The 24,249-nt window shown below is 35.9% G+C and overlaps 6 protein-coding genes, 1 long non-coding RNA gene and 1 other non-coding gene across 9 annotated transcripts; 5 read left to right on the top strand and 3 right to left on the bottom strand.

Annotated features, from left to right (window-relative positions):
• Positions 1 to 677: 677 nt before the first annotated feature.
• LOC111007228 (pentatricopeptide repeat-containing protein At2g20540-like) lies at positions 678 to 5,876 on the top strand. The gene is made up of 2 exons (XM_022279517.2): positions 678 to 2,428; positions 5,585 to 5,876. Exons 1-2 carry the CDS (start codon positions 691 to 693, stop codon positions 5,674 to 5,676), a joined length of 1,830 nt encoding a protein of 609 aa, XP_022135209.2. The 5' UTR covers positions 678 to 690; the 3' UTR covers positions 5,677 to 5,876.
• Positions 2,508 to 6,062, bottom strand: LOC111007229 (ER membrane protein, putative (DUF962)). 2 transcript variants are annotated; one of them, XM_022279518.2, is made up of 5 exons: positions 5,789 to 6,062; positions 3,760 to 4,134; positions 3,047 to 3,109; positions 2,886 to 2,957; positions 2,508 to 2,791 (listed from the first exon to the last, which is right to left on the bottom strand). In XM_022279518.2, exons 1-5 carry the CDS (start codon positions 6,032 to 6,034, stop codon positions 2,678 to 2,680), a joined length of 870 nt encoding a protein of 289 aa, XP_022135210.1. In that variant the 5' UTR covers positions 6,035 to 6,062; the 3' UTR covers positions 2,508 to 2,677. The 2 variants fall into 2 exon arrangements, with proteins under 2 accessions (XP_022135210.1, XP_022135211.1); XM_022279519.2 differs by having other exon boundaries at positions 3,760 to 4,437; positions 5,789 to 5,929.
• Positions 6,063 to 6,383: 321 nt separating this feature from the next.
• Positions 6,384 to 7,667, top strand: PNSB4 (NDH dependent flow 6). Its single transcript, XM_022278959.2, has 6 exons — positions 6,384 to 6,616; positions 6,695 to 6,730; positions 6,801 to 6,969; positions 7,080 to 7,135; positions 7,230 to 7,301; positions 7,404 to 7,667. The coding sequence occupies exons 1-6, from the start codon at positions 6,485 to 6,487 to the stop codon at positions 7,515 to 7,517; spliced, it is 579 nt and encodes a 192-aa protein (XP_022134651.1). The 5' UTR covers positions 6,384 to 6,484; the 3' UTR covers positions 7,518 to 7,667.
• A 29-nt stretch (positions 7,668 to 7,696) lies between these two features.
• Positions 7,697 to 8,303, bottom strand: LOC148210547 (uncharacterized). Its single transcript, XR_015791642.1, has 2 exons — positions 8,016 to 8,303; positions 7,697 to 7,832 (listed from the first exon to the last, which is right to left on the bottom strand). It is a non-coding gene; the product is annotated as an uncharacterized LOC148210547 (long non-coding RNA).
• Positions 7,771 to 7,854, bottom strand: LOC148210548 (small nucleolar RNA R44/J54/Z268 family). The gene has a single exon (XR_015792069.1). It is a non-coding gene; the product is annotated as a small nucleolar RNA R44/J54/Z268 family (small nucleolar RNA).
• Positions 8,304 to 13,217: 4,914 nt separating the features above from the next.
• On the top strand, positions 13,218 to 15,060 carry LOC111007388 (expansin-A1). Its single transcript, XM_022279739.2, has 4 exons — positions 13,218 to 13,624; positions 13,723 to 13,857; positions 13,961 to 14,273; positions 14,355 to 15,060. Exons 2-4 carry the CDS (start codon positions 13,728 to 13,730, stop codon positions 14,659 to 14,661), a joined length of 750 nt encoding a protein of 249 aa, XP_022135431.1. The 5' UTR covers positions 13,218 to 13,624; positions 13,723 to 13,727; the 3' UTR covers positions 14,662 to 15,060.
• Positions 15,061 to 17,053: 1,993 nt separating this feature from the next.
• Positions 17,054 to 18,417, top strand: LHCA4 (light-harvesting chlorophyll-protein complex I subunit A4). Its single transcript, XM_022279008.2, has 3 exons — positions 17,054 to 17,317; positions 17,587 to 18,002; positions 18,087 to 18,417. Exons 1-3 carry the CDS (start codon positions 17,112 to 17,114, stop codon positions 18,221 to 18,223), a joined length of 759 nt encoding a protein of 252 aa, XP_022134700.1. The 5' UTR covers positions 17,054 to 17,111; the 3' UTR covers positions 18,224 to 18,417.
• Positions 18,418 to 20,295: 1,878 nt separating this feature from the next.
• Positions 20,296 to 23,205, top strand: LOC111007422 (HNH endonuclease). The gene is made up of 4 exons (XM_022279780.2): positions 20,296 to 20,758; positions 21,524 to 21,562; positions 22,567 to 22,651; positions 22,731 to 23,205. The coding sequence occupies exons 1-4, from the start codon at positions 20,363 to 20,365 to the stop codon at positions 22,811 to 22,813; spliced, it is 603 nt and encodes a 200-aa protein (XP_022135472.1). The 5' UTR covers positions 20,296 to 20,362; the 3' UTR covers positions 22,814 to 23,205.
• The last annotated feature ends 1,044 nt before the right edge of the window (positions 23,206 to 24,249 follow it).

The following is a 24,249-nucleotide window of genomic DNA, read 5'->3' as shown; positions in this document are numbered from 1 at the left end:
ACATAAAAAAACAGCAACATGAACAATTAAGGAGTTTTTATTTTTTTATCTTTTTACAACATGTGGAGGTAGGGGATCAAACTCACAACCTGCTTAGAGATATATGTCAATTACCGCTGAGTTATGCTCGCTTTGACAACAATTAAATAGTATTGATTCATTGGATTAAAATTTTGTAAAAATCATTATCTAACTCTGATTTATACATGTTTAATTAATATTCCACTAACTTCACACATTAAAAAATAACAGAATCTATTAATATTTCCCCACTAATATAATACCTATACTCAAGAAAGATTCGAAACAACTACCCATGTTCTTTTTTACTGTCATCACGCAAGACAAATTTGGTACCAACTCTTACCTCAAGTTCCAACTTTAATCTGATTTTTAAAGACAAATATAGAATTATTATTTGCTCCTCATTTTTAACTGCGAGTGAAAATTGTTTTATTATGGCTTCAACTTTTTTTACAATAAATAAAGACAATAATTAGGGGAGAGAGATTCTTTTCGCTGCAGTGCACTTGGCATTTTCAAGCTAAATAAAGTTCACTCTTTTAGCATTAATTTTTTTTTTCTATTATTATTTTTTAGTACATAAAAGGAAAATATTTGATTATTAATTGTTATAATATACTATTAGGCATTTTGGCCAAGTGATTATTGTCTATGTGGTAATTAGAAATGAGTTTTTATTTAAAGGATTGTTTTCCCTGGTGCCGACGAAGAATTTTAAGCGCTGGGTTTTGCAAAATTTCCTTTCTACTGCGTTTGCGATTGCTACAGTTTGCCGATGTTAAGAGATTGAACAATATTGTTATGATCGTTATCGCTCGCAGAAAATCAAACTTTGCAGTTTCTCTGTGTTCCCAAATTAGGATAAAATTCCCACATTTTCCGTTGCTTTTCCCCAAGTTTATTTTCTCATTTTTCAGTTCCGATAGTGAAGTCACCACTGATGCGAGACCCAATGGCCGCGATTTTGCGAAGGAAAAAAGACTTCTGTCTCTTTTCAAGCAATGCTCCACCGTGAAAGATTTGAATCAAATTCATGCCCGTATTGTCCAGACGGGTTTCGATCAGAATCTCTTCGTTATTGCCAAACTCATTGAGTTTTGTGCGGTTTCGGACCATGGCGATATGAATTACGCTGTTCTTGCCTTCAACCGAATCGAGAACCCAGATGGGTTTCTTTGGAATACAATGATCAGGGGATTTGGAAGAATTAGTAAGCTGCAAGAGGCCTTCGAGTTTTACAAGAGAATGCTAGAGAAGGGAATATCGGCAGATAATTTCACATTTTCTTTCTTACTTAAGATTTCTGGGCAAATGGGTTCACTGATCCTGGGAAAGCAGTTACATGTTAATATTCTGAAACTTGGCCTTGAATCCCATGTGTATGTGAGGAACACGCTTATCCACATGTATGGCATGTTGAAAGACATTAAGACTGCACGCAACCTGTTTGTTGAAATGCCCAAACCAGATTTAGTGGCTTGGAACACAGTAATTGACTGCCATGTCTCTTGTGGGATGTACGAGGAAGCACTTGGCTTGTTTTTTCGAATGTTTCAGAGTGGCATAGAGCCTGACGAAGCCACACTAGTAGTCACCGTCTCGGCATGCTCTGCATTGGGCGCCCTAGACTCTGGAAGGTGGGTTCATTCCCATGTGAAGCATAATGACAGAGGAAAGACTGTAGCTGTTTTCAATTCATTGATTGACATGTACGCCAAGTGCGGAGCGGTTGAAGACGCTCTCGATATTTTTAACACAATGGGTAGCAAGAATAGGGTAACATGGAACACAATGATCATGGCATTAGCTACACATGGTGATGCAGAGGATGCACTGACACTATTCTCCAAAATGTTAACAGAGAAGCTTGAGAACCCAGATGATGTAACTTTCTTGGGAGTGTTGTGTGCTTGCAACCATGGAGGAGAGGTGGAGGAAGGGAGGAGGTATTTTGATCTTATGACCAAACACTTCAATGTCCAACCGACTCTAAAGCACTATGGATCCATGGTGGATATGTTGGGAAGGGCTGGGTTTGTGGAAGAGGCATATCAGCTGATAAGGAGCATGCCAATGGAGTGTAATGCTGTAATATGGAGAACATTACTCGCTGCTTGTCGGTTGCATGGAAACGTTAAACTCGGCGAGAGAGTAAGGAGCCATGTCCTGGAAATAGAGCCAGATCATAGTAGTGATTATGTCCTTCTTGCAAATATGTATGCGACCTCTGGTCAATGGAATGAAATGATGAAGATCAGAAAATCGATGCAACGAAAAGGTGTGCAGAAGCCAGAGCCTGGCAACAGTTATTTGGAAATCAATCCCCACCGCAAGTTGGAGATGGAAACTGTTGAGAATTGTAATGAGTTTTCAATGTGCTCTCATTCGAAGTTCTCGTCAACACGTAAGTCGAACGTATCTTCTTGATTCTTTTAATGTACTTTGTTATGCACCATAGTAAATCAAGGTTGAAGAGTAGAACATGAACAACAGCATCATAGAAAGATGTATTATTCTGTTCACAAACTGAAGTAGTTTGTTTTCACACTATTCCTACAAAGGAAGATTCTAAAATGTTGTATTATTTTGTTCACAACCTGAAGTATTTTGTTTCCACACTATTCTTACAAAGACGAAGTCTAGACAATTCAACCTATGACAGCTTTTCCTTCTTTTCTTTCCACTCTTTTATCTCTTCTTTGATCTTTGCTTGCACGCTTGCATTAAACCCTGGATATGGTTCATATCTGAATAGATTTTGAAGAACCTGCAACGAACCAACAGAAACAAGAAAAATATGCTCCATTATCCAGACCAAAAAATAACTCTCAACACACAGGAGGACCGGATAAAGAATATACCTCCAGAAATACAAAGAAAGGAGCCATAAGAAAGGCTTGAGCAAGATTGTCTAACAAAGCCGGTGCTCGTTTCTATCAAAAAGAAAAAAAATATAAACTAAGAGACTTAAGATTCATGAAGATACGGAATCAATTCACTGAGATGGAGTAACCTGTCTAACCTCAAATACTCCATGGCCTATAAACTGATTGGTCCAACAAAACAACTGAGCAGCCAGTACTACCTGATATACAAAAAGAAATAAACTTCAAACAAACTCTCATTTGATAATTTAGCATGCAAAATAGCATAAATTAATAGAGTTTGGTTAAAAGAGTATGAAACATTGAACATTCCTATAGTACTGAAAACTGAAAAGTGTTCTCCATTGACAAGTGTTGGTTACTGTTAGGTGTTAAGTTACCAATAGAAACGCTACAATTTCCAAGGATTGAATGATCTTGAAATTTTGTTGAAGAATGAGGCCAAGTATCCCTCATAATTAACTATTATCAACCAACCAACTGCCCTGGCAAGTGGCAGCAATATCAAACGCCAAGTGCTGTTTGACAAGGCCCTAAATTTCTGCCATTTTGATGTCAAATTTTAACACATCTCCAAGTTTCAACCAGAATATATCAGATTGAGCTGTTTCCAACGCTTGCCATATATCCCAATTGCAAGCTTACACTGATAGAAAGTAAAGAACCCCCCCAAGGCAATAAATTTCAATCCAACTAATAAAAACCCTGAATGTAAGAAAATTGTCAAATCTGTACATCTTAACTCAAACCTACCCACACACAAAATCGACATCGGGGCCATGGGAGAGAAAGAGAGATAGATGAACATGAATCTGATAGTAACTTGAATGTTAGGAGAGATAGAAATTACCTTCCAAGTGAGAGAATAGCCAAGGCTGTTGGCGAGGAAGCCTGCTCCACCCCAGCAGACGAGACAAAGCAAGGCGGCCATGGACCCGGCTCTCTTATCGAAAGCCACATAAGATACAGCGCAGATTAAAGTGAATAGAAATCCGAAGTTCAAAACCAGGCCATGCTCAAACCCACAAAGGGTTTTGGGGATGCTGTAGAGAGAAGGGGTGAAATACAAATACATGAGAGCGGTGAAGAAAATCGGCCACACAAACAGAACGTGGATGAAAATGTTGATTGGGTTGCTGTGATATGCGCCATAGAAGGCGAATTGCGTCTCCAAATCAAACAATCCAGTTTTTCCCATCAAAATTTCCGGGAAAATTGACAATCCCTGCAGGAAAATTTTCTCAGAAAAGGTAAGCCAGGGAAGGTGAGATGACAGAGGAGACTATGCAGCGTAGGCGAGATTTAAGTCGGTAAAAAAAGTGATGTAGTTGTAGGAAAATGAAACAAAACAAAAGTGACGTAGTTTTGAAACGGCGGATGGTTGGTTTGTTACGACTAGAATAAATCGCATCAAGGGAATACGATTTAGGAGGATCGCACAACACACAGCACGGCTACATTTTTCCTTTTTCTTTCCTTCGCTATCTTCTCTCTCCTCTTTGTAAACAATTCTTCCTTCCCTCTAAATCTGAAATAAAACGTTCAAGGTAATAAAATAGTTTTAGATATTAAAAATGCTATTTAAAAATTTTGTAAATCTCGCTTGAAAAGTTACATGATTTCTTTACTTACTTTTGAGGAGAAAAAAAAACTCGACTTGAAATTGGAAAAAGTACCTAACTTTAAAATTTGTTATTTAATCTTTCAAAAACAGAAATTGTTACTTAAACTACATTTGTTTTTTAATTTATTTTCAGACCTATTTTACTTTTAAAATTTTCGTATTTACATTGTTTTCCCCTATAAATTGTTCAGGAATAAAAATGAACTAAAGTATATATTTTAACAAATCAATTAATTAGTGTTATTATTTTTAATTATTATCATTATTTAATTTTATTTAAAAAAATGCATTAGTAATCATAATTAATTATATTCAATTTTAAACTTTATTATAATAATTTTGATGTAGCCTTATTAATTATAACTTTAATTTAGACATTCATAACAATTTAATTTTTTTTTAGTACAAATTCATTTTAATTAAACAGTATAAATAAACATATCCAAAAAAAAAATTAAAGAACAATAAATAAAAGAAGATATAAAAGAGATACATGACAATTAATTATATTAATTACTATAATTAATTATATTAATTTTTAAACTTGATTATAATAATTTTAAGGGCAATATACACTTTTATTCCCTAAACTTAAGGATAGGTGCCTTCTTCTCTTTTCAAAAAATACTGGCTCCCTTGTCTCTCTCTGGTGATGAAATTTCTTTGACGTGAAAAGATGTATTTAATTTTAAATTATGCAAAATTTGTATTACTTATTATTATTATTATTATTATTTTTAGGGTTTTATTCCGAACTTCCACTTTGCTACTACCGCTCTTTGAAGCTCACTCCCATGGCCATGGCCATGGCTACTTTACAGTCTTGGGGTTATGGTTTCTCCACTAATTACGGGTTTTGCTTATTCTGCCAAATTTTATCGTGACTATATAAGAGATAATTATCTCATCTCCATTGGTACGAGAGATCTCTCTGTTTTTGTTGAATATTTTTCATGACTCTGATAGATAATTTGATAAGCCAATTTTTCGTGTTTCAAAATACTGTTAACAAGGTTAACTGGATTGGGTTTTGCAATTTTTTCTTCTGCAGTACTTCAACGTGACAATATCATAGGAGAGATACTTTGGGTAGTCTTACATTTTCCACACCGGAAAGTTAGATGGATTTCAGGGCCTTACTAAAGTGAAATTTGTTGCTAAAGAATATGGAAACCAAGAATGAATCTAAGATTAAGAAAAAAAGAAAACTGGAATGAAAACAGAAACAGGTGCGGCAAGAAATTGGGAAGAGTACCGGATTGGGATTGGAAGAGGGTTTGAGGTTGTTGTCCATGTCCTTGACATCGTCGGCGACGGCGACAACAGTGGAGGATCGACGGCGGCGAGTGGAGGAGGAGAGGGAGGGGAAGCGAATCCCCAGCGTAGATCCGAGAAATCTGGAGGATGATCTGAAGAAGAGGGGGTTCCCATTGCCATTGGATCTGGAGTTGAGAGGAAGGGGCTGAAATTGAGGGATTTTGGCTGTGGCGGAGAATGACATTGTGGATAACACACTCCACAAAGTCAATTCTCAATATATATATAAAACAAGGGGACGGACGAAGCCAGGACAGGACGACGACATTTTAATTTTTTATCTTAATTAAATAAGTATTTCCAAAATAAAATATAACAAAACTTATATGATGGCCCATGCAGGTTTCGAACCTGCGACCTTCGCTTAAGAAAGGTATTTCATTGGCAGAAATTCGCTCAGACTAAGCTGTTTTATTTACCGAGCATACCATTTTCATGGTTTTGTTTCTTACTAAAAAAAAAAAAAACCAAGAACTGGACAAATCCAAAACTGGGCCATTACAAAAAATTAGTTCCAAGTATTTAAAGGGATTTCTCGTCTACGATAATTATGCCCAACAGGAAGCGTGGACAGAAATGGTTCCCTTATCCACTCTTTCTTCCTCACACAGAATAAGATTCCAAAGCTCAGGTAATGGCGAGCACTTCCATCTTTTATTCTACAATAATGGCTAAGGCTATTGCAGGCTTCAGCATTATCAAACCACACCTCAATACTTCTAATCTCCACCAACACAAATCAACCATCATCCCATATTCCAAACTGGTAACAGTATCATCTTTCTCCCTTTCGCCTCTAAATTCAATGTGCTCCATATGACCCATTATTTTACAATTCTTGCAGCTTTTCAACTCTGGGGTTTTCAGTCATCCACAACTGGTAATTGATTATATTTTGTTTCTGGATGAATTCAATATGCAGAAGTTCATATGTTATTATACATAAACAGCATGAAAGTACTACTACAAAAAAGCGCGAGAGGGGCTCTCTGGGGAAAGTAAATGCCTTCCCAGATTGGCAATTGATGGCGGTTCTAGTTGATCACATGGATGGCCAAAGGGACCTCATAACCCACAAATCAATAGTGCATCTCAGCGATGAAGCTATAAAGAATGTCTGTAAGTGTTTGATAAAACCCAACTTCTCTGTAAATCCATGAAGAAAGTTAGAGAGAATTGTGCTATTGGGAACTAACCTTCATTACTTTTAACCATTGTAAAAATGTCAGATAGTCTTTACATTATGTTCACCTGTTGGGGATGCCTGTTCTTTGGCTCCATGAAGGTATCAATATCATATCTTCAGTTTCAATCTGTAGTTAAAAAGCACTGTTTCAGATATTCGAGATAAAGATTAAAGAAAGGGATTATGTTTTTAGGATCCATATTATGACTCAGAGGTGTACAGAAAAGATGGAGGAGATGGAACAGGGCATTGGGTCTACGAAACGGTGAACTTATTTTCTGGGACTTAAGAAATGGCACCATTGTCACCTGTTTAGTTTCACTCTATCGTTTAACAAAGTTTGTATCTTTAATGTGTGGCGTTGCAGCAAGAGGACATTGAGGAAGCAGCAAGAGCAGAGCTATGGCGGGAGGAGCTGATTGAGGAGATTGAACAGAAGGTTGGAGGGCTTAGAGAGCTGGAAGAGGCTGGCAAGAAATAAGAGCTCAACAAGAAATCTTTTGCATCAAATTTATGTTCTTAATTTGACATGGCATAAACATTTTGTGTATAGATTAAACGCCTTGGGATGCTATAGATGTTGGTCATATAGCTTGATTGAAAATTAAAACCAACGACTGTTTTTCAGTAACATCTTGCAGTTCTGAACAAAATCAGAAGAAGCAGAAAATATCAGTTCCTTTTTGAAAATTTCAGAGGGAAATTGCCTCAGAGAAGAAAAATGCAGGTCTATAAATGCATCAGAGAGATTCCCAAAGACGATCATCATTCTCAAACCGAGTGCTGATGTCCCTGTCTGTTTCATCGTCACTTGCACAATTTAGAAACCAAACTCAAAATCTTGAAGAAAAAATGAACAAATCTCAAAGTATATTTAAAACTAAAACCATCACAGGCAAAGAGAATGGGGATAAATTAACGATTCGAAGATAAAGGAAGGAAAAAAATGAAAATTTAGATAAATTAACGATTGATTCACCGAGAAAGAAGAGAAGTCGAGACGGATTAATCCCAATAATGGAACTCCAAAGAAAATGGAATTCAATGTCACGTCAGAGCCTGAGAAACGAGGAAAGAAAGAACGGAGACGAATGGTTTTAGGGTTTGTGTACGGCGTCATATTATAGGGAAGGAAATCAGCGGCCAGTAGTCGTGAGGTGAAATCACGACCGTTGATCAAAGGAAACGAAGATCAATTTCATCAGTCCAATATGCACCGCTGCAGCCCAGTATTGAGGCCCATTAATTGTTTTGAACCCACTGGGTGTTCTATTATGGGCTTAAATGGGCCGAAATATTGAAGAAGGAATTTTCACTGTCATTCTTCTGCCACGTGCACGTAAGACATTTCAGAAATTTCTTAGGTTTAATATACCAATCAAAATATGGCGCTAAAATACTGATGTCTTTCAATGAAATGACTGCAGAATTACCATCCCATGTAGATTTATGTAGTTTTTTTTAGTATAACAAATTAAGTGGTTTCAACTTTCGACCTCACCAAGGAGTAGGTAAAAATTACCTTTATATTCACGTTGGTGCATGTTTATAGGTTTTTTGCAATTAATTGTGTTTCTTGTTTCTACTTTTTTTTTAAACATTCTCAAGATTTTATAGAATTATTTTTTTTAATACAACATGTTGGGGAGGAGATTCGAACTCACAACCTCTTGGCCGGTAGTATATGTCAATTACCGTTGAGCTATGCTCGTTTTAGCGAAAAAATAGAAATATTATCAAACGAGTCCGGAATGGTTTCATCCAATTTGAATAACGATTCAAACCTACTAACATTATGGCATTTATGTTACTGTTTAGGTACTTGACTAAATTGAAGGATGGGTTAGGTATTTATTAAATGCTTTTTATATTTCAACCCTAAACACATTTATTGTTTTTTTTCTCCAAAGGAAATTGAAATATTCTTGCATTTTGGACTCTACCTAGGCTAAGTAAAGGCACGGCGGGGTGATAATTGTATTTACATATGGTTGTGAATTTAACGTGATTTTTATTTTTTTTATATAAAAAAACGTGATTTTTATTTGCTTTGAGGTCATTTAAATGGGATGGTATAGAGTTACGTACAGTAAATTAAATTATAAATTGGTCCCCCAAATTTCATGAAGATTCTAATAAGTCTATAAAGTTTTAAAGCTGTGTATATTTGATCAATATATCTTAGGAAACTTTTTAATAGATGTATAAAGTTTTAATTTTGTGTATTAATAGTCACTGTTACCAATTCCATGACAGTTGTTTTAGGTAAGTTTGATGGTATAAGCATTCAACTAAATGAGTTCAATGGAAAGACATATATATATATATAGAAGGTTCCTCATATACTTTTAAAACATAGAGAAAGTTTTGGATTTGACCTTAGAATATTCAATTTCCTTTGAAAAAAAAATTCCGAGTAGAAATAATTGACACGTTATTTTAGATTATGTCATGTGAATTTTCAGTTCAAAATATTAACGGATGTTTGTCAGAAGATATATTTTGAATGTTTACTCAAGAGCAAAATTTAGACGTATTGGTGAGCAAATGCGCATAAAGTGGTAAATAAAGTGGTAAAGACTTTTGGATGCTGTGAAAGTTGAGGGTGAGGCATGGCCATAAACAAGTAGCCTACATTCATATTCCTTTGTGGAGAAGGAACTGTTTGCACTGGAAATTAAATGTATGGACTTAGCCCATCAGCCATGCCCATAAACTAAAAAAGTGCTAAGCTTATATGCTTTCAACTTTAAAGAGAGAAAAAAAGAACACTTTGAGAAGAAAACCTCCATTTATTCATCTGCATCCTCATTCTTGTAAACCTAACGAAAGAAAATATATGAATGTTAGCTTCAATTTTTTTTTTCAAATATTGCTAGGATTTAACATGTATTTTTTTAAGGTAAAAAAGAAAAGAAAAGAATCGATTCATATCTCATATGTTACACTATTTATCTAAGACATTAAAATGATTAAATTACTGGTTGATAAACCATAACCTAAAATTCAGGAACTAATTGTAAGGTAATGGGCTAAATGTAAGTATATGGTTTTTTTTTGGCCAATAAGAACATAATTGTTACCAAATGGATTGGACTTTTTTTTGTTCTTATATTAATTTTTTTTTGGCAGAAAAAGGGATGTGATTGTGATGTAGAATAAGATGAAGTTTTTTGAATTTAAATTTGTACAGGGGTGGGGCTGAGAAAACTGAAAAATTGACTGAAAATTTTGAATTGAATACACGGATAGAATCACAACGCAGAAGAAAGCAGAGTCAGGGTCAGGGATATATGCCCATAACCATGACCGTGACCAAAACCAAAACCAAAACTAAAAGAAACTAAAGCCTCGTTCAAAGTTTAGTCTCCTATCTCCTTCTTCCGATAAGGGAATAGAAGATCAAACTCATAATCTCGTAATGGAATATATACGTGCTCAAGTTGAAAGTTGAAACCGAAACAAATTTAATTAAATTCTATTTGATTAGAAACTTATTGGTTTTGGAAGGGTGGACCCGTGGCTGTGGGGACTCGGTTGTCAGACATTAATTTAAATTAAATGGAGGGAGAGAGAACAAAGTTTGTACTGTTCTGTTACACACTGCCATTTCAAAATTTGTACTACTATGGTATGGGAGTATACGTATATATACTCTTTTCACACTTGTCGCATTAAAACAAAGATGGAATTTACTAACATTAAAAATAATTTATAAAAAAAATTGTAGTTTCAACAAATGGAGCATGATACTCTCGTTGCAATATATGTGCCTCTAGCATAGCTATTCTCTTCCTGGACTAACATTAGAAACAACATGTGTGATTGCATGCTCTGTTATTATCTCCACCTCTATGTTAGTTTATTACTATGTAAAAATTAGGAAAAAAAATATATTTTTGATCTCTAAGGTTTGGAGTAGGTGTCTATTTGATACATGAGGTCTTAAAATATACATTTTCTGTTCATGAAGTTTTCTAAATGTTCTAAATGGTCCTTGAAATTCAGTACCGAATTTTGGTAGTCAATTGCCATCTTCATCTTCACTAGATGCCACCGTCATTGCTACTTCCTCCGGTGCCAAGGGAACGAAGGAGATTGGCAGGGGTGGCGAGCATTGAAAGAAAATTGTTGCCGACGGCCGATGATAAATTCCATCGGAGGGGAGGTAGAAAGAAGGCGAAAGGAAATTGAATAGATGATTTAAAAAAAATTCAGTCATTAAAAAATTAATATATTTGTCAAATCAACACAATACAATCTATAATTAAATTGCCAAATCATTTTAACATTAGTCAACTAAGGTCAGATTTTAGGGATTAAAAATATCTACTTTAAAACTTGATGGATTAAATAGACATCTACTTCAAAGTTCAAGTGACTATGATCTAAAATATAATTATCAACATGGACGGTCTATTAAATGTGGGCTAAATTGAAACTTAAAATTACGAGTTATCAACACAAAAATGTCTATTAAATGCATAAATGAGAATTTAGGAATATTAAAAATAATTACTAAATATATAATTATTTAGGGATCTACTAAAAATAATTACTAAATAATTATTTAATCTTAAACATTTTCAAAATTGCGTAAAAATTATAAAATCAACATTAGGTTTTCATTTTTTTCCAAAACATAAATAAAAATACTATTTTTTTATTATTGACTTATAAAATTCATAATAAATATAAAATTTTAGAGAACAAAAATAATAAATTATTGCTAAATATGTTTATGTTTAAAAAATGCCAAACAGATCAAAAACAAAAGACCATTACGATTTCATTTCTATTCCTATTTATTAAAAAAAATTGAAAATAGAAATCAAGAACTAAAAAAAGAAGAAAAATTGTGGTTTCTTTCTTTTTGTAATTCGAGACCGCGATAGGGGACCATGCGGCATATAATAAATGTTTAACACGTTTTAGACTTTGGAGTCTTTCGATTGTCACGAGTTATATAGACCTACATAAGTTTATTTAGATATTCAATATATGAAATAAATTTACCTAATTCATTAACTTAAGTTTTTGAGTTAAGTGGTGGTTTATTCATTATTAATAGAACGATCAATTGGTTGAGTCTAAATACTGAGTACATATACAAATTCAATATTTTTCCTTTCAAATTTATGTAATTATCTATTAACAATCTGGCCCATTCCCTTTCAGTATAAAGTATTGTAGAATTGATTAAAAGAGTAACTTAATACGATATACAAAATGACGATAACGGAAGGCGCTGGCTGAAAATATCACTGAAAATAATGCGATTAAAAAGAAGAAAAAAAACAGATATGAAGAGTCAAGTGGAAGGCATGACCTGGAAATCTATGAACAAATGGATGGCCAAGCTGACACGTACACAATAATAATATTAATTTACATTCCAATTCCTTTTTCAAGAACCAACCAACCCCAGCACAATGGCCTAAAAATAAAAAATATGCGTTCTAATTAAATTAATTATTGATTTTGCTTGCATCATCCATGCATGTGATTCTCGATGCAACTTTCCAATGCAATGATATAAAACGACAACTCTTTATGTCGTTTTTCCTCGCAATGTTTCAAACACACAGTATTGGGGTTTTGGAAAAGTTTGGTCGGTTATGGTAAGTTTGGGAAGTTATTATACAAATTTTTGTATGTGATGTTTTTTTGGTGATCCAATGATAATTTGCCACGACATGTACAGTAAAGTGAAAAAAAAAAAGTGGGGATTTGGTGGGAAGCTGGATGATTCGATATTTTGGTTGCTTATTCACGAGGGGTTATTGATTTGATGGAAATTGGAAAGTCATGTCAATGAAGCTTGGTTGTTTTTGAAGTTTTTTTCTGTAAAGTGATCATAAATGTTATGTGCTCTGTATTGTCCAAAATCAAACCCTTTTTTTTCCTTATTTTAAATTGATTTTGGCTCCACAAACCAAACATACTATACATTTAATTTTTTGAATGAAGTCGTAGCTAAGGTTCCTTTTTGCTTTGCCATGCGTGAATGCTTAAACATATTCAAAGAAAGAGCACGCCTAAGCAGCTAGTACCTTACAACAAGAAATGATAGTGAGGGGAAAGAAAAGGCAAAAAAGAAAGAAGGAAAAGTAGAGTAAATAACCAAACCAATGGGAAATGAAGTGAAGGATTGCAATTGCCGATGGGTATGGGCGTGGCCGCGCGCTTAACGCAGTCTAAGTTGTCCTTAAAGCAAGGAAAAGAGACCACTTTTTGGTTATTGAATTGTTAGAAGCTAGAATCCTTAACCATTTTTTTCTGGCCAAAAAGTAGAACTCCTTCCACAAGAATTCAAAAACCACGTGGTTTCTTGAAAAGTTGTTATTCCCCACCACAGACAGCAACCGCATGTACATGGCAGTTTGAGGTCCCCACACGTCGGTTACTTGCTGTGGCGATGCCCAGAGGAATTGCCAAATAGCAGCCCTCGCCTCTCCTACATCTCTACAACTTTCTCTTTATATGCCCCACCTCCTCCCTTGCCTCACCAACGCAACCCTTTGCCTCCTCTGCCTCTTTCTTCTCTCTTTGGCATTTTCACAAACACATTGCAGGCCCTTCCAACAGGTCCCTCAACCTCTCCACTTCCACACATTTTGAGACTGTTTAAGCCTTTTTTTTCTTTTCGTTCTTCTCCTCTCAACAGAGTTGCTGCTTTTGTGCAGGCAAAATGGCGTTTCCTGGACTTCTCTTGGTGGGTTTTCTTCTCTCTTTGGGATGTAATTTGGTCCATGGCGAAGAACGCTGGATGGATGCCCACGCCACGTTCTACGGTGGGGGTGACGCCTCTGGCACAATGGGTATGTAAAAGATCGCAACTTTCTTCGATTTTAGCAATTTTTGTCAAACCTCAACTTGTAATGAGTCGATTACGGGCTTGTTTTTTCACTTTTTTTCTGGCAGGCGGGGCTTGTGGATATGGGAACCTGTACAGCCAGGGATATGGGACGAACACAGCGGCTTTAAGCACTGCATTGTTCAACAATGGAGAGAGCTGTGGAGCTTGCTTTGAAATCAAGTGCGTGAACGATCCAGAATGGTGTGTTTCCAACTCTATTGTGGTCACTGCCACAAACTTCTGCCCACCAAATAACGCACTCCCCAACGACGCCGGCGGGTGGTGCAACCCTCCCCTGCACCACTTCGATCTCTCCCAGCCCGTCTTCCAGCAAATCGCTGGTTACAAAGCCGGCATTGTTCCGGTGGCCTACAAAAGGTTGGAATTTCGGCCTCTTGGCTCAACATTTTTTTTAGATTGATTGTAGTTTTTGAGATTTGTGGTGGTCCGTGAGAACAGGATTTCTTGCGAAAAGAAAGGAGGGATGAGATTCACAATAAACGGGCATTCGTACTTCAATCTAGTGCTGATAACGAATGTGGGGGGCGCCGGCGATGTTCAGGCGGCGTGGATAAAAGGGTCGAAGACGGGGTGGGAGGCGATGTCCAGGAACTGGGGCCAGAACTGGCAGAGCAATTCTAATCTGGACGGCCAAAGCCTGTCGTTCAAAGTGACCACCGGGGACGGGCGGACGGTGATCTCCAACGACGTGGCGCCAGCTGGGTGGAGGTTCGGCCAGACTTTTAGTGGGCAGCAGTTCCCGTGAAGAAGAACAGAGACCGAGACCGAGAGGGTTTTTAGCTTTTAGTTTTTTAGGAAGTTTGATTTTGTGTCGTTGAGTTGAGGTCGAGGGGGCACTGCTTTTAATGTGTCGTCTCTCTCGCTTAGGCTTAGGTAAGTTTGTTTGAATGTGGGGTTTGGAGTTGTGTTGTGCTGTGTGTTTTTTAAAGACAGTGGCATGGCAGAGGCAGACTACTGAAAAGTGGTGGCAGCGGTAGGCAATTTGACACCCGCCACTTATTTGTGTGAAACTGAAACTGCTTTGTTATATTATAATGTAAGTTTAGTTAGGTTGTTGTTTTGTTGGGTTTTTCTTTTATTTTCTATGTCCAAAAGTTGTAGTAGGATCATTTGTAATGTAGTGGGAACCAGCTCTTTTGATGCCTCCTCTTCTCACTTTTGTTTGGTTGATTTTCTTTAATGTTTGTCTGGATTTGGAGTTTATAGTATTTGAGTATATTTTCACTCCACTTTTAATTTCATCTAATAATTGTACTTGAGCAAAATTATACTCGATTAGTAGATGCTTAATTCAAAATTGACAAGGCCCAAAAGAAACATAACACAAAATTAATAGTGTTTATATGTAACTTCATCCTACATTTGGAACAACCTTAGAACCTAAATTTAAAACGACATCCTTAGTTCTAGACATATTTATTGTTAAACAATATTAAATATCTTGTCGAGGTTAAAGTAAGTTTGTAGCTACTAGATCTTACACTTTGCTCAGTAAAGTCAATATGTACCAAATATGTGGCAAATTTGTGGCCGTAGAAATTGACTTGATATGTATGTATGTTTGGACTGGACATCTATAGCTGGCAATCCATCCCGAATCCCCAACTTTAAGTGAGAAGTGTAAGACTTTGTAAGATAAAAGTAGGGAGAGTTTTTCCATAGCATTGTCAATTTCTCCTTTCAGTAATATCAAGGACATTTGAGAGATTCAAATTTTGTGCTGCACTTAAGATTTTTTAAATCAAACGACCATGTCCACCTCGAACGAATCATCAGAAATAATCGAAATCTGTGACGAAATCAAATAATCTCCCCAAATTTCGAGTTTCACAAAACAATTAGTAAATATATTGAAGCATTTCCTCCCAAAGTTAATCAATCAAAATCTGCGACAAAATCGACTAATCTCCCCAAATTTCGAGTTTCACAAAACAATTAGTGAGCATATTGAACCATTTCATCTCCAAAGTTAATCACATTATTAGTTGGTTTCACCAAGTGAGCCATCCAATGCTAAAATGTGAAGACGATTGTGCCACTACCATGGACGATCCTCTATGGACCATTGCATTCACAATCCTAAAACACCTCGTTGAGATTCTCTTCTTGAAAAGAAGAAAAACCCCCAAAGAAACAAGATCTCAATCCGCTTTACTTTTAGAACGATAAATCGACAAACCACAGTGGTGCAGCAGGATGTGGAACCATGACGGTTGGAATATCAAAAGTATATTTTACCCTTTAAAATAATATATTTTTATTTAACAGTACATGAGGGTAGAGATTCAAATTTTCAACTTTTTAGTGAAACTATATAGCTGAACTAGATGAGTTATACTAAGGTCCGACTCTTAAAACAATTATCTAAAACTTCACTACTAAAACATCTCATAGATACCAAACCTAAATTTCTTAAAACTAAATTTGCATCTTGCATCATCAAATTAATTTTAATTTAATGAAGTTGAGGGGCATTTTTTTTAAAATCTCTCTGGGCTTCAAATCAATTGTGAATTTCCCAATTTTTATCGTGGCCCACTGGATCTTCAAGAATGGAACCTAAAGCCCAGTTAGATTAGAGAGGTGGCAAAGGCACAGGCTTATTTCGGGACATTTTCTAAAAATTGTTTAAATGGTAAAAAAAAAAAAGTTTTCGAAGAATTTAAAAAATATTTCTAATCGTAGCATTTAGTCTTTAACATATTAAGAACTAAGAAGTATATTTAACTATTTAAAGATCATTTTGTTTAAAAATTAAAAAATAGTAAAGGCGTTGTAATTACTTAAAATAGTGGCGCCTAGATTTCCGTCGATTAGAAGAGGGCCACTTGTCGTTCTCAGATTGGCAAGCCATGATTCCACGTGGATATATTTCAGACAATCGTATCTCTTGCAGAAGGTCCCTCCACGTAGCACAGCCAGGGCCCCACAGCATCATTATTCGGCCAATGGAAACCAAGAAACAGATTCGAAGATATTACTCAAAGGATAAAGCGATAAGGCCCCATCGGTGCCTTCCCCAAATTCTGGCCGTTGGATCGCGGAAATCTTGGCTACCAACCGTCAGATCCGAAGAGCGAACGAGAACCACAAGCTTTAGCTTGGCATTGAAGTGAAGTTACAAAGGGCAGCAAATTAGTCCCCCATCTCTTACTCTGAAGATCCATTTTCTTCCTCAACCCCCCAAAACAAAAGATGGCAACCGTCACGACTCAAGCTTCCGCCGCCGTTTTCCGGCCATGCGCCTCCCGGTCGAGGTTCCTATCTGGGTCTTCGAGTAAACTCCACCGCGAGCTGTCGGTTAAGCCCGTGGCCGCTTTGTCATCTTCATCCTTGAAGGTGGAAGCAAAGAAGGGAGAGTGGTTGCCAGGTCTGCCGTCTCCGGGATACCTGAATGGCAGGTAATGCACCCATACATGGATTAGTATTCACGCGATTCCGTCCAAAATTAATTGTCAACAAGAGAAATAGTCCAGTCTAAGTAGGATCTTGACATGTCCTTCGCAACCATGACTCTTTTGACTTGCTGAACTTGGTTGAATTCTATTTTTATACTGAATATTCGTTTGAGTTTCTGTGCTGGATGATAGAAGTAGTCACGTGGGATTGTGAACAAAATTTAGTTTTTCAAATTGTGTGAATTTGACTATATGATGTGGATATGTTGCAGTCTTCCGGGGGACAATGGATTCGATCCACTGGGGCTGGCGGAGGACCCAGAGAACTTGCGGTGGTTCGTGCAGGCGGAGCTGGTGAACGGGCGGTGGGCGATGCTGGGGGTGGCCGGAATGCTGCTGCCGGAGGTGTTTACGAAGATCGGAATCATAAACGCGCCGCAATGGTACGACGCCGGAAAAGCAGAGTACTTCGCGTCGTCGTCGACCCTGTTCGTGATCGAGTTCATTCTGTTCCATTACGTGGAAATCAGGAGATGGCAGGACATCAAAAACCCAGGCAGCGTCAACCAAGACCCCATTTTCAAGCAGTACAGTTTGCCCCCAAACGAAGTGGGCTACCCAGGCGGCATTTTCAACCCTCTCAACTTCGCTCCCACTCTCGAGGCCAAGGAGAAGGAGATCGCCAACGGTAATCAGAACAAACAACCAAATTTAAAGAAGATTTATGATATGTTGTTGTGATTTGTGAATGGGTTTGTTTGTTTTGTTTCAGGGAGACTGGCAATGTTGGCGTTCTTGGGGTTCATAGTTCAACATAATGTGACTGGAAAGGGGCCGTTTGAGAACCTTTTGCAGCACATTTCAGACCCGTGGCACAACACCATTGTCCAGACCTTCGGTGGGAATTAACTAAATTGGTTTCCAAATTGAAATTGAAATTGTTGTTAAGCATTGCGATGAACTGAAATTCTTTTGAGATGGAGTTTAGTGAATGTTAGTGTACAGGGGTGGGGGGATGAGGCTACCATGTGGCTTCCATGTTATGATGTTTAAATGAGACATTCCTTCACTTGATATATGAGTTGGGTTTTGCTTAGTTTCAACATTCAGATATTCACTTCACTTACAGTCAAATTCGAAGGTTGTTTATTTATTTTTTCAAGTTAGAGGTTTGAACCCTTCAATTTCGATCCAACTTTTCACATTTTTTCTCCGGAACAAAGGAAATCAAAATATAGTTTTGTCACGAATATTTGAATTTTTAAATGATTGATTTTTGTTCTAACAAAGAATGGAAGAACAAATGCATTTGAGAAGATGCGAGTCAAACAAGAGAGCTCAATCTATCCCTCTATCTATTTGAGAAATTATTGACTGTGGTTGCTATTTGATAATAGTTCTGTTACATATTTGAAATTTGCATGCCTCCTAATAACTCTTAAATATATTTAAAAATCATTTTGTAATTTTTCTCTTATAAATTCTTCAATGGTGTGAAAATAGCGTCCATATTATTCCAAAATCCTCCAAAAATTTCTCCTATATTCATCATCTAAGAATATAATTAAAAACTTCTTTCTCCAAAGCATCCTTAGGAAACCTTTATGTTTACACCATATTTAATGAGAAGAAAGACTCCAATAGACTTACCCTTCAATCATCGAGCAATGTCGTGATCTCCTAAAGAAATTCCCCTTCAAATCATATTCAAGAAGCTTAAAAGCACATGAGACTTTTTTTTGTAACCCATGATTGATATGGAAAAGACTGATCCATCGTATAAATCATGTTATTTTTCTTTTTTTTGTTGAGTACAGCATGTAGGATGGAGAATCAAACTCACAATCTCATTAGAAGTATATGTCAATTATTGTTAAGTTATGTTCGTTTGGACCAAAATAGGTGTAATTGATGATAGTGAAATCTATCTTTTCTTTATCAAGTTTGAGATTGTATTTTCTTAAACCTACCACGATTGAAGCTTTGTAGATATATATTTTTTTTACCACCACAGTGGGAGTGCAATACACCTAAACAAATAAGAGAGAAATTATTAGGGTGTAGGGTGTCCCTTCGGTAAAAAAAAAAAACCTATAATAAGTAAAGAATAATAATCTTGCATTCGTAAAAATGTGAATAAGTGTATTGTTGTTCAAGCTCTTATTGATTTACGCAACTCCAAACTTGCATTTGACAACTTCCATCCCAACCAGTAGCAGATCCATAATTTTCATTTAGGAGCTTCACTTAAAATTTAATAGAAATAATTTATAGGTTAGAAATCTCAAAATTCATAACTCAATTAAATTATTAATTTAGTATATCATAATTATCTTCTACGATTTTTTATATTATAAAATCGCTGCATAATAACTCCAATTAGTGACACATCAAAAACTTTATAGAAAGTATGGATATGAGTTTACATATTTTGATTATTAGTTTGTTCAATAAAAAATGACTTGATTTTTATATATAAATATACAAGAAATAAAGAGAACAAAACTTATTCGATATGTGGAATCGTCTTGCACCATATGTATTGAGATTGTTCAGGAGACATGATCCGGTGAAGAAATAATAAGGAGATTTTTTTATTTATAAGAATTATAATGTTTTCTATACGATTAATTAAAATATTTTGTTAATATTAAATTTTTTTTATCAATTTTAAATACGACTTTATATTATAGGACTTTTATTATACATAAAATTTGTGTTAAAAATTTACCAACAGAGATCAAAATAGTCCCCTTTTTTGAAAGTTTAAAAGAAACAAAACAATATTTTAAAGGTAGAACTAAAATAAACTAAAATTAAAACTACATGAACCAAATAAATACGACCAAAATAGTATTTTAAAAAAAAAAACTAATATATAAAAATATGGTTCTGAATAAAATAATTTTAAAAGATTAATTTGTAAATTTAAAGAAAAAGCAATAGAATATCACAGACGAGACGACATGTCGTTTACGAAGTGAAATGAAAGGAGGTCCAGTTTCGATTATTACCTCTCAAATTATATCCATGGCCGAGTGAAAGAAGATGAGGGCTACCAAAGAATCGAAGAAGAAAACTCGTCCATCATCACCGCTCAGGGACCGAACCGGCGCCTCCGACAGGTTCGAATCGAGGCGTAATGGGTCTCGCCCATCAACCATCACTCCCTCTTCTTCCCTTCGGGAACGGGACCTCGTCACCGGCGACGACTGTCTTCTCCGAGACCTAAAACTCTCTCCCGATGACTCAGTTTCAGACTATAATCCCCGTAGCTTTCCTCACAGTGTGAAGCAGCAATGCTGGGACAAGGCCGAGAAGATCAAAGGAAGGGACCCAGCTCGGTGGCGCCGAGATGCTCTTGGTAACATCGTTTTTCGGAAGCTTGTTGGCTGCCCCGGTTGTCTTTGCCATGATTATGATCACATTTTGCCTTACTCTAAGGTAGTTCCCTCTTCGAATTCTACTTTTACCCCCAGATTTTCCATGCTTAGTCCTAATTAAGGTTATATGGTTCAGATAAGTAAGAACCCTTTATAATATGTTTGTTGGAGATATGGGTCATTTTTACTTTTAATTCTACATGCGTGTTTGTGCTCTTTGACTTGTGGGCGGCTCCTTCTGACATTTATTCAAATGTTTATAAATACAGTATTTGAAATTTTGAGGCTCGCAAATGGTTATGGATTTGAGTTACAAATTGTAATCTCCTCTTTCATTGGACCCAGATGATGTATGAACAAATATTGCTTTGCTATCTGCTTATTGCTTCCTACGTTTTCGTGGAGTTTACCAAGTGATAACATTGTAAGAGGACTTACTAATTGGTCGAAGTTTATGTATATGGAAGCTTAGTGTAAGCAACTAAATGTATTAAAGGAAGAATGAACTGGTGAAATGGAAATAAGTTTGGATACAAATTACAATCAATTATCAGTAAGCACGGACTTCTTTATGACTTAGAAATTTTGCAGGAGGTTTTGGATCTCCTCATCCAAACTGAGTGTGACTATTCCATTAGTCATCCCTTGACTCTTGAGTATCAATTTTTTATTTTGTATTTTTTTGTATTTTTTAAAAGTTGAGTATCCAGATTCTGAGAGTATAATTGGTGCAAAAAATTCAACTTTGCCATATATTTTTCTTTCCAAATTCAGTTTCTGTTTATGCGTCACTCTTGATATTGAATTTGAATATTTCAAATTGCAGGGTGGAAAAAGCACTTTGGAAAACTGTCAGGTTTTGCAGGTAATGGTTCTAATGATTTTGCTATATACGTTCCATCTTCCAAACTTCATTTTGAGCACCAAACTCAACTTAGTTTGTAGACGGCTATTTTCGATGATACGAGCCATTATTGCTTCAAACTAAGAGATCTAATGGGACGTTACAATTTTAGAGGACAGAAATGTAGCATATTCATATACTGGTGAACGCGAAATAATTAACATATGTGTTTCAGGTTCTCCAAATTCCTTTGATAAATACTGGTCTTCTGTTTGCTAAATAATGTGTTTCCATGATCTTATGCTTCTACATAGAAAACCTTTATGTTTACACTATATTAACGAGAAGAAAGACTCCAATAGACGTACCCTTCAATGACTCCCTGTTCAATTATTAGCTTCTTGCACTCTCTCATACCTTTCCTTTGAGGTACCGAAACAGCTCTTTCAGTTGGCTAATCGTCTTCGGTCGTTCTTCTTTACCCGGGAATCGCTGTTATATACTAGAGTTTACCATAGTAAATCACTTGCTGGATTATAGTTGAAGTACTCAGATTTTCTAACCGTCATGTATAAGAGAGCATTACATATCTTTTCAGTCGCATATTGCTTATTTCCAAGAACTCAATTTACATTCTTGTAAACTCTGCGGGTTATTTATCTGGAAAGAAGCACAATCACATAGCGTTCAGATTAAAACGCTTAAAGTGTGTATATACCTTATTCCAGTTGCTGATGTTTGGAGTCATTTTACTGTTGTTGGGGACTGTACCACCATTACTCAAATTCTGATCCAAACTCATCTCGTAGTAAATTTTTATTATGGGCTGGTATTAATTGGATGTCTGTTCATGCTTCTGCAATCTCTTCAAGAGGAACCGGACTACAAACTGTTCTTTAAATTTGAGAAACAAACAACACTTCAGTATTTTGTTCTTTAAAAAACAGCATGCATGAAAGAACTACCCTAAATTCATACTATGTTTTACGCACTATTTTGTGATGACTGTATCTTTTATGATGTAGGCAACCGTTAATCGAACAAAGGGAAACCGTACTGAAATTTCAAGGGCAGAACTAATACAAAAAAGCTCTTACTGCCGGGTTTCAGGTAAGTACACTGGCCTTGTTAGACTACAATACTTTATGGTAGTAATATTATTCAGTCAATTGGTTTGAATAATTTGCAGGTCGAGACATGGATCTTCTTGAATTATCTGCCTATGGAAATGTACATCGTGGACAAGACTCTGGAGGGTGTAAAATTCAGTGACTAATTTGAGTGATTATAAATTTATAACCTGTAGTAGAATCGATTCCAGCATGAGACGTGGAAACTCAACAAAAAAAGATTGAAATGAAAAAAGTAGGGAATTTTCCTGGTGTTTTTTAGTACATTCCTTTCTATGTATCGGGTATGTATGAATCGCTTATACGAACAATCTCATTGTTGAGAACAAGCGATGGCTTATGCTCTGATGTTTCAGATGTGTATTGGACCTATGATCGAAGGGTTACAGTCAAAAGCAAGTTCATCATACTGGAGAGGAAAGAAAGTGAAAGAAAAAGCATAAAATGGAAGTGTATGAGCAAGTTGTCAATACATTTGTAAAGTTAAAATTCTTACCAATCCCATTATCAGGCAGGAGAGAAGTTGGATGTTCCTTTCTTCTTTTTCTTTGAGTTATTGGGAAGTGATGCTTCACATCCACACTTCTTTCTTGTGGATGCTTTTTGAAACAAAGGAATTTTTACCTACTTTGGTTCAATCAAATGTGACAGGAACAGCAAGAAACTGGGTCATTAAGCAACTTAGTGGAAAGGATTCATTACTTTGCCTTTTCGAATCATTTCCATCCATTTTTTCTTATCCAGTTTTCTATTGGATACTGAGGAGTAGGGACTAAGATAGTGCTGCTCAATTGGAAATGAATTATTCTGATCCAACTGCAATGCATCACTTTGAGCTATAGTCAATGGTTGAAAATGCACCCAATTCTCTGGGTCACACTAAAAATCTTATTTCACATAATCCAATTTTTTTCTTATTTCTAAAAAGTGATTATTTGGTCCCTTCATTTTATTTTTATCTCATTTCTTTCATCATAATTTTAATAAGACATTTCACTTACTAAATTTATTGGAATGTAGCTATATATTTGAATTTAAGAGTTTTCATTTGGTGTTAAAATTTTGCGAATAGAAAATCATATTGGCCAATTTTAAAAAATACAGAGATATTTTGAATGTCCAAGACAGACGAAAATAAATCAAAACTAAAAGCGCAGCTACCAAAATAGAAAGCATTAACGGAAGACGGAAGTTGACTGTTAATCCCTGTGAGTTCTGTGCAACTTTTCCTGAACCAAGTCAACTTTGGCACAAATAACCAATAATTTAGAGTGGAGGTGGTGGAATTACATGGAGTAATAGCTGCTGACCAAACTGATAAAAATAATCACATTACATAAACAAATGCCTCTCTCTTCAGATATTCCAAAGCATGCACTCGATGTCAGTGGAAGGAGCACTAATTTCTTGGATTTTACTGCTCACAGACTACAAATATAATACAAGTCATAGTGTAAAGCTGGTAACTCATTCTCTGGGTGTAACTTCACTGACTAATATACAGATTTCAAATTGTTCAACTGAAGTTTAAAAATCTAAGTTTCTTTCACAGAATGATATGTCAGTGCAAATTGCCAA

This window comes from Momordica charantia (genome assembly GCF_013281855.1).
Source record: "Momordica charantia cultivar OHB3-1 chromosome 6 unlocalized genomic scaffold, Mcharantia_2.0 BLBB01000006.1, whole genome shotgun sequence".
NCBI classification, from domain to species: Eukaryota; Viridiplantae; Streptophyta; class Magnoliopsida; order Cucurbitales; family Cucurbitaceae; genus Momordica; species Momordica charantia.
The sequence above is the reverse complement of the archived record's forward strand: the minus strand, read 5'-3'. Positions and strand labels throughout refer to the sequence as shown.

Excerpts from the sequence above, each read along its gene's own strand:
- LOC111007229 (XM_022279518.2), bottom strand. The coding sequence starts at position 6,034 with ATGTCATTCTCCGCCACAGCCAAAATCCCTCAATTTCAGCCCCTTCCT. Across the intron at positions 4,135-5,788 it reads CCTCTTCCAATCCCAATCCG|GGATTGTCAATTTTCCCGGA; the intron begins GTACTCTTCCCA and ends ATTTTCCTGCAG. Across the intron at positions 2,792-2,885 it reads CTTTCTTTGTATTTCTGGAG|GTTCTTCAAAATCTATTCAG; the intron begins GTATATTCTTTA and ends GGTTCGTTGCAG.
- PNSB4 (XM_022278959.2), top strand. The coding sequence starts at position 6,485 with ATGGCGAGCACTTCCATCTTTTATTCTACAATAATGGCTAAGGCTATT. Across the intron at positions 6,617-6,694 it reads TCATCCCATATTCCAAACTG|CTTTTCAACTCTGGGGTTTT; the intron begins GTAACAGTATCA and ends CAATTCTTGCAG. Across the intron at positions 6,731-6,800 it reads TTTTCAGTCATCCACAACTG|CATGAAAGTACTACTACAAA; the intron begins GTAATTGATTAT and ends ATACATAAACAG.
- LHCA4 (XM_022279008.2), top strand. The coding sequence starts at position 17,112 with ATGGCAACCGTCACGACTCAAGCTTCCGCCGCCGTTTTCCGGCCATGC. Across the intron at positions 17,318-17,586 it reads CCGGGATACCTGAATGGCAG|TCTTCCGGGGGACAATGGAT; the intron begins GTAATGCACCCA and ends GATATGTTGCAG. Across the intron at positions 18,003-18,086 it reads GGAGAAGGAGATCGCCAACG|GGAGACTGGCAATGTTGGCG; the intron begins GTAATCAGAACA and ends GTTTTGTTTCAG.
- LOC111007388 (XM_022279739.2), top strand. The coding sequence starts at position 13,728 with ATGGCGTTTCCTGGACTTCTCTTGGTGGGTTTTCTTCTCTCTTTGGGA. Across the intron at positions 13,858-13,960 it reads TGACGCCTCTGGCACAATGG|GCGGGGCTTGTGGATATGGG; the intron begins GTATGTAAAAGA and ends TTTTTCTGGCAG. Across the intron at positions 14,274-14,354 it reads GTTCCGGTGGCCTACAAAAG|GATTTCTTGCGAAAAGAAAG; the intron begins GTTGGAATTTCG and ends CCGTGAGAACAG.
- LOC111007228 (XM_022279517.2), top strand. The coding sequence starts at position 691 with ATGAGTTTTTATTTAAAGGATTGTTTTCCCTGGTGCCGACGAAGAATT. Across the intron at positions 2,429-5,584 it reads TTCGAAGTTCTCGTCAACAC|TACTTCAACGTGACAATATC; the intron begins GTAAGTCGAACG and ends TTTCTTCTGCAG.
- LOC111007422 (XM_022279780.2), top strand. The coding sequence starts at position 20,363 with ATGAGGGCTACCAAAGAATCGAAGAAGAAAACTCGTCCATCATCACCG. Across the intron at positions 21,563-22,566 it reads AAAACTGTCAGGTTTTGCAG|GCAACCGTTAATCGAACAAA; the intron begins GTAATGGTTCTA and ends TTTATGATGTAG. Across the intron at positions 22,652-22,730 it reads CTCTTACTGCCGGGTTTCAG|GTCGAGACATGGATCTTCTT; the intron begins GTAAGTACACTG and ends AATAATTTGCAG.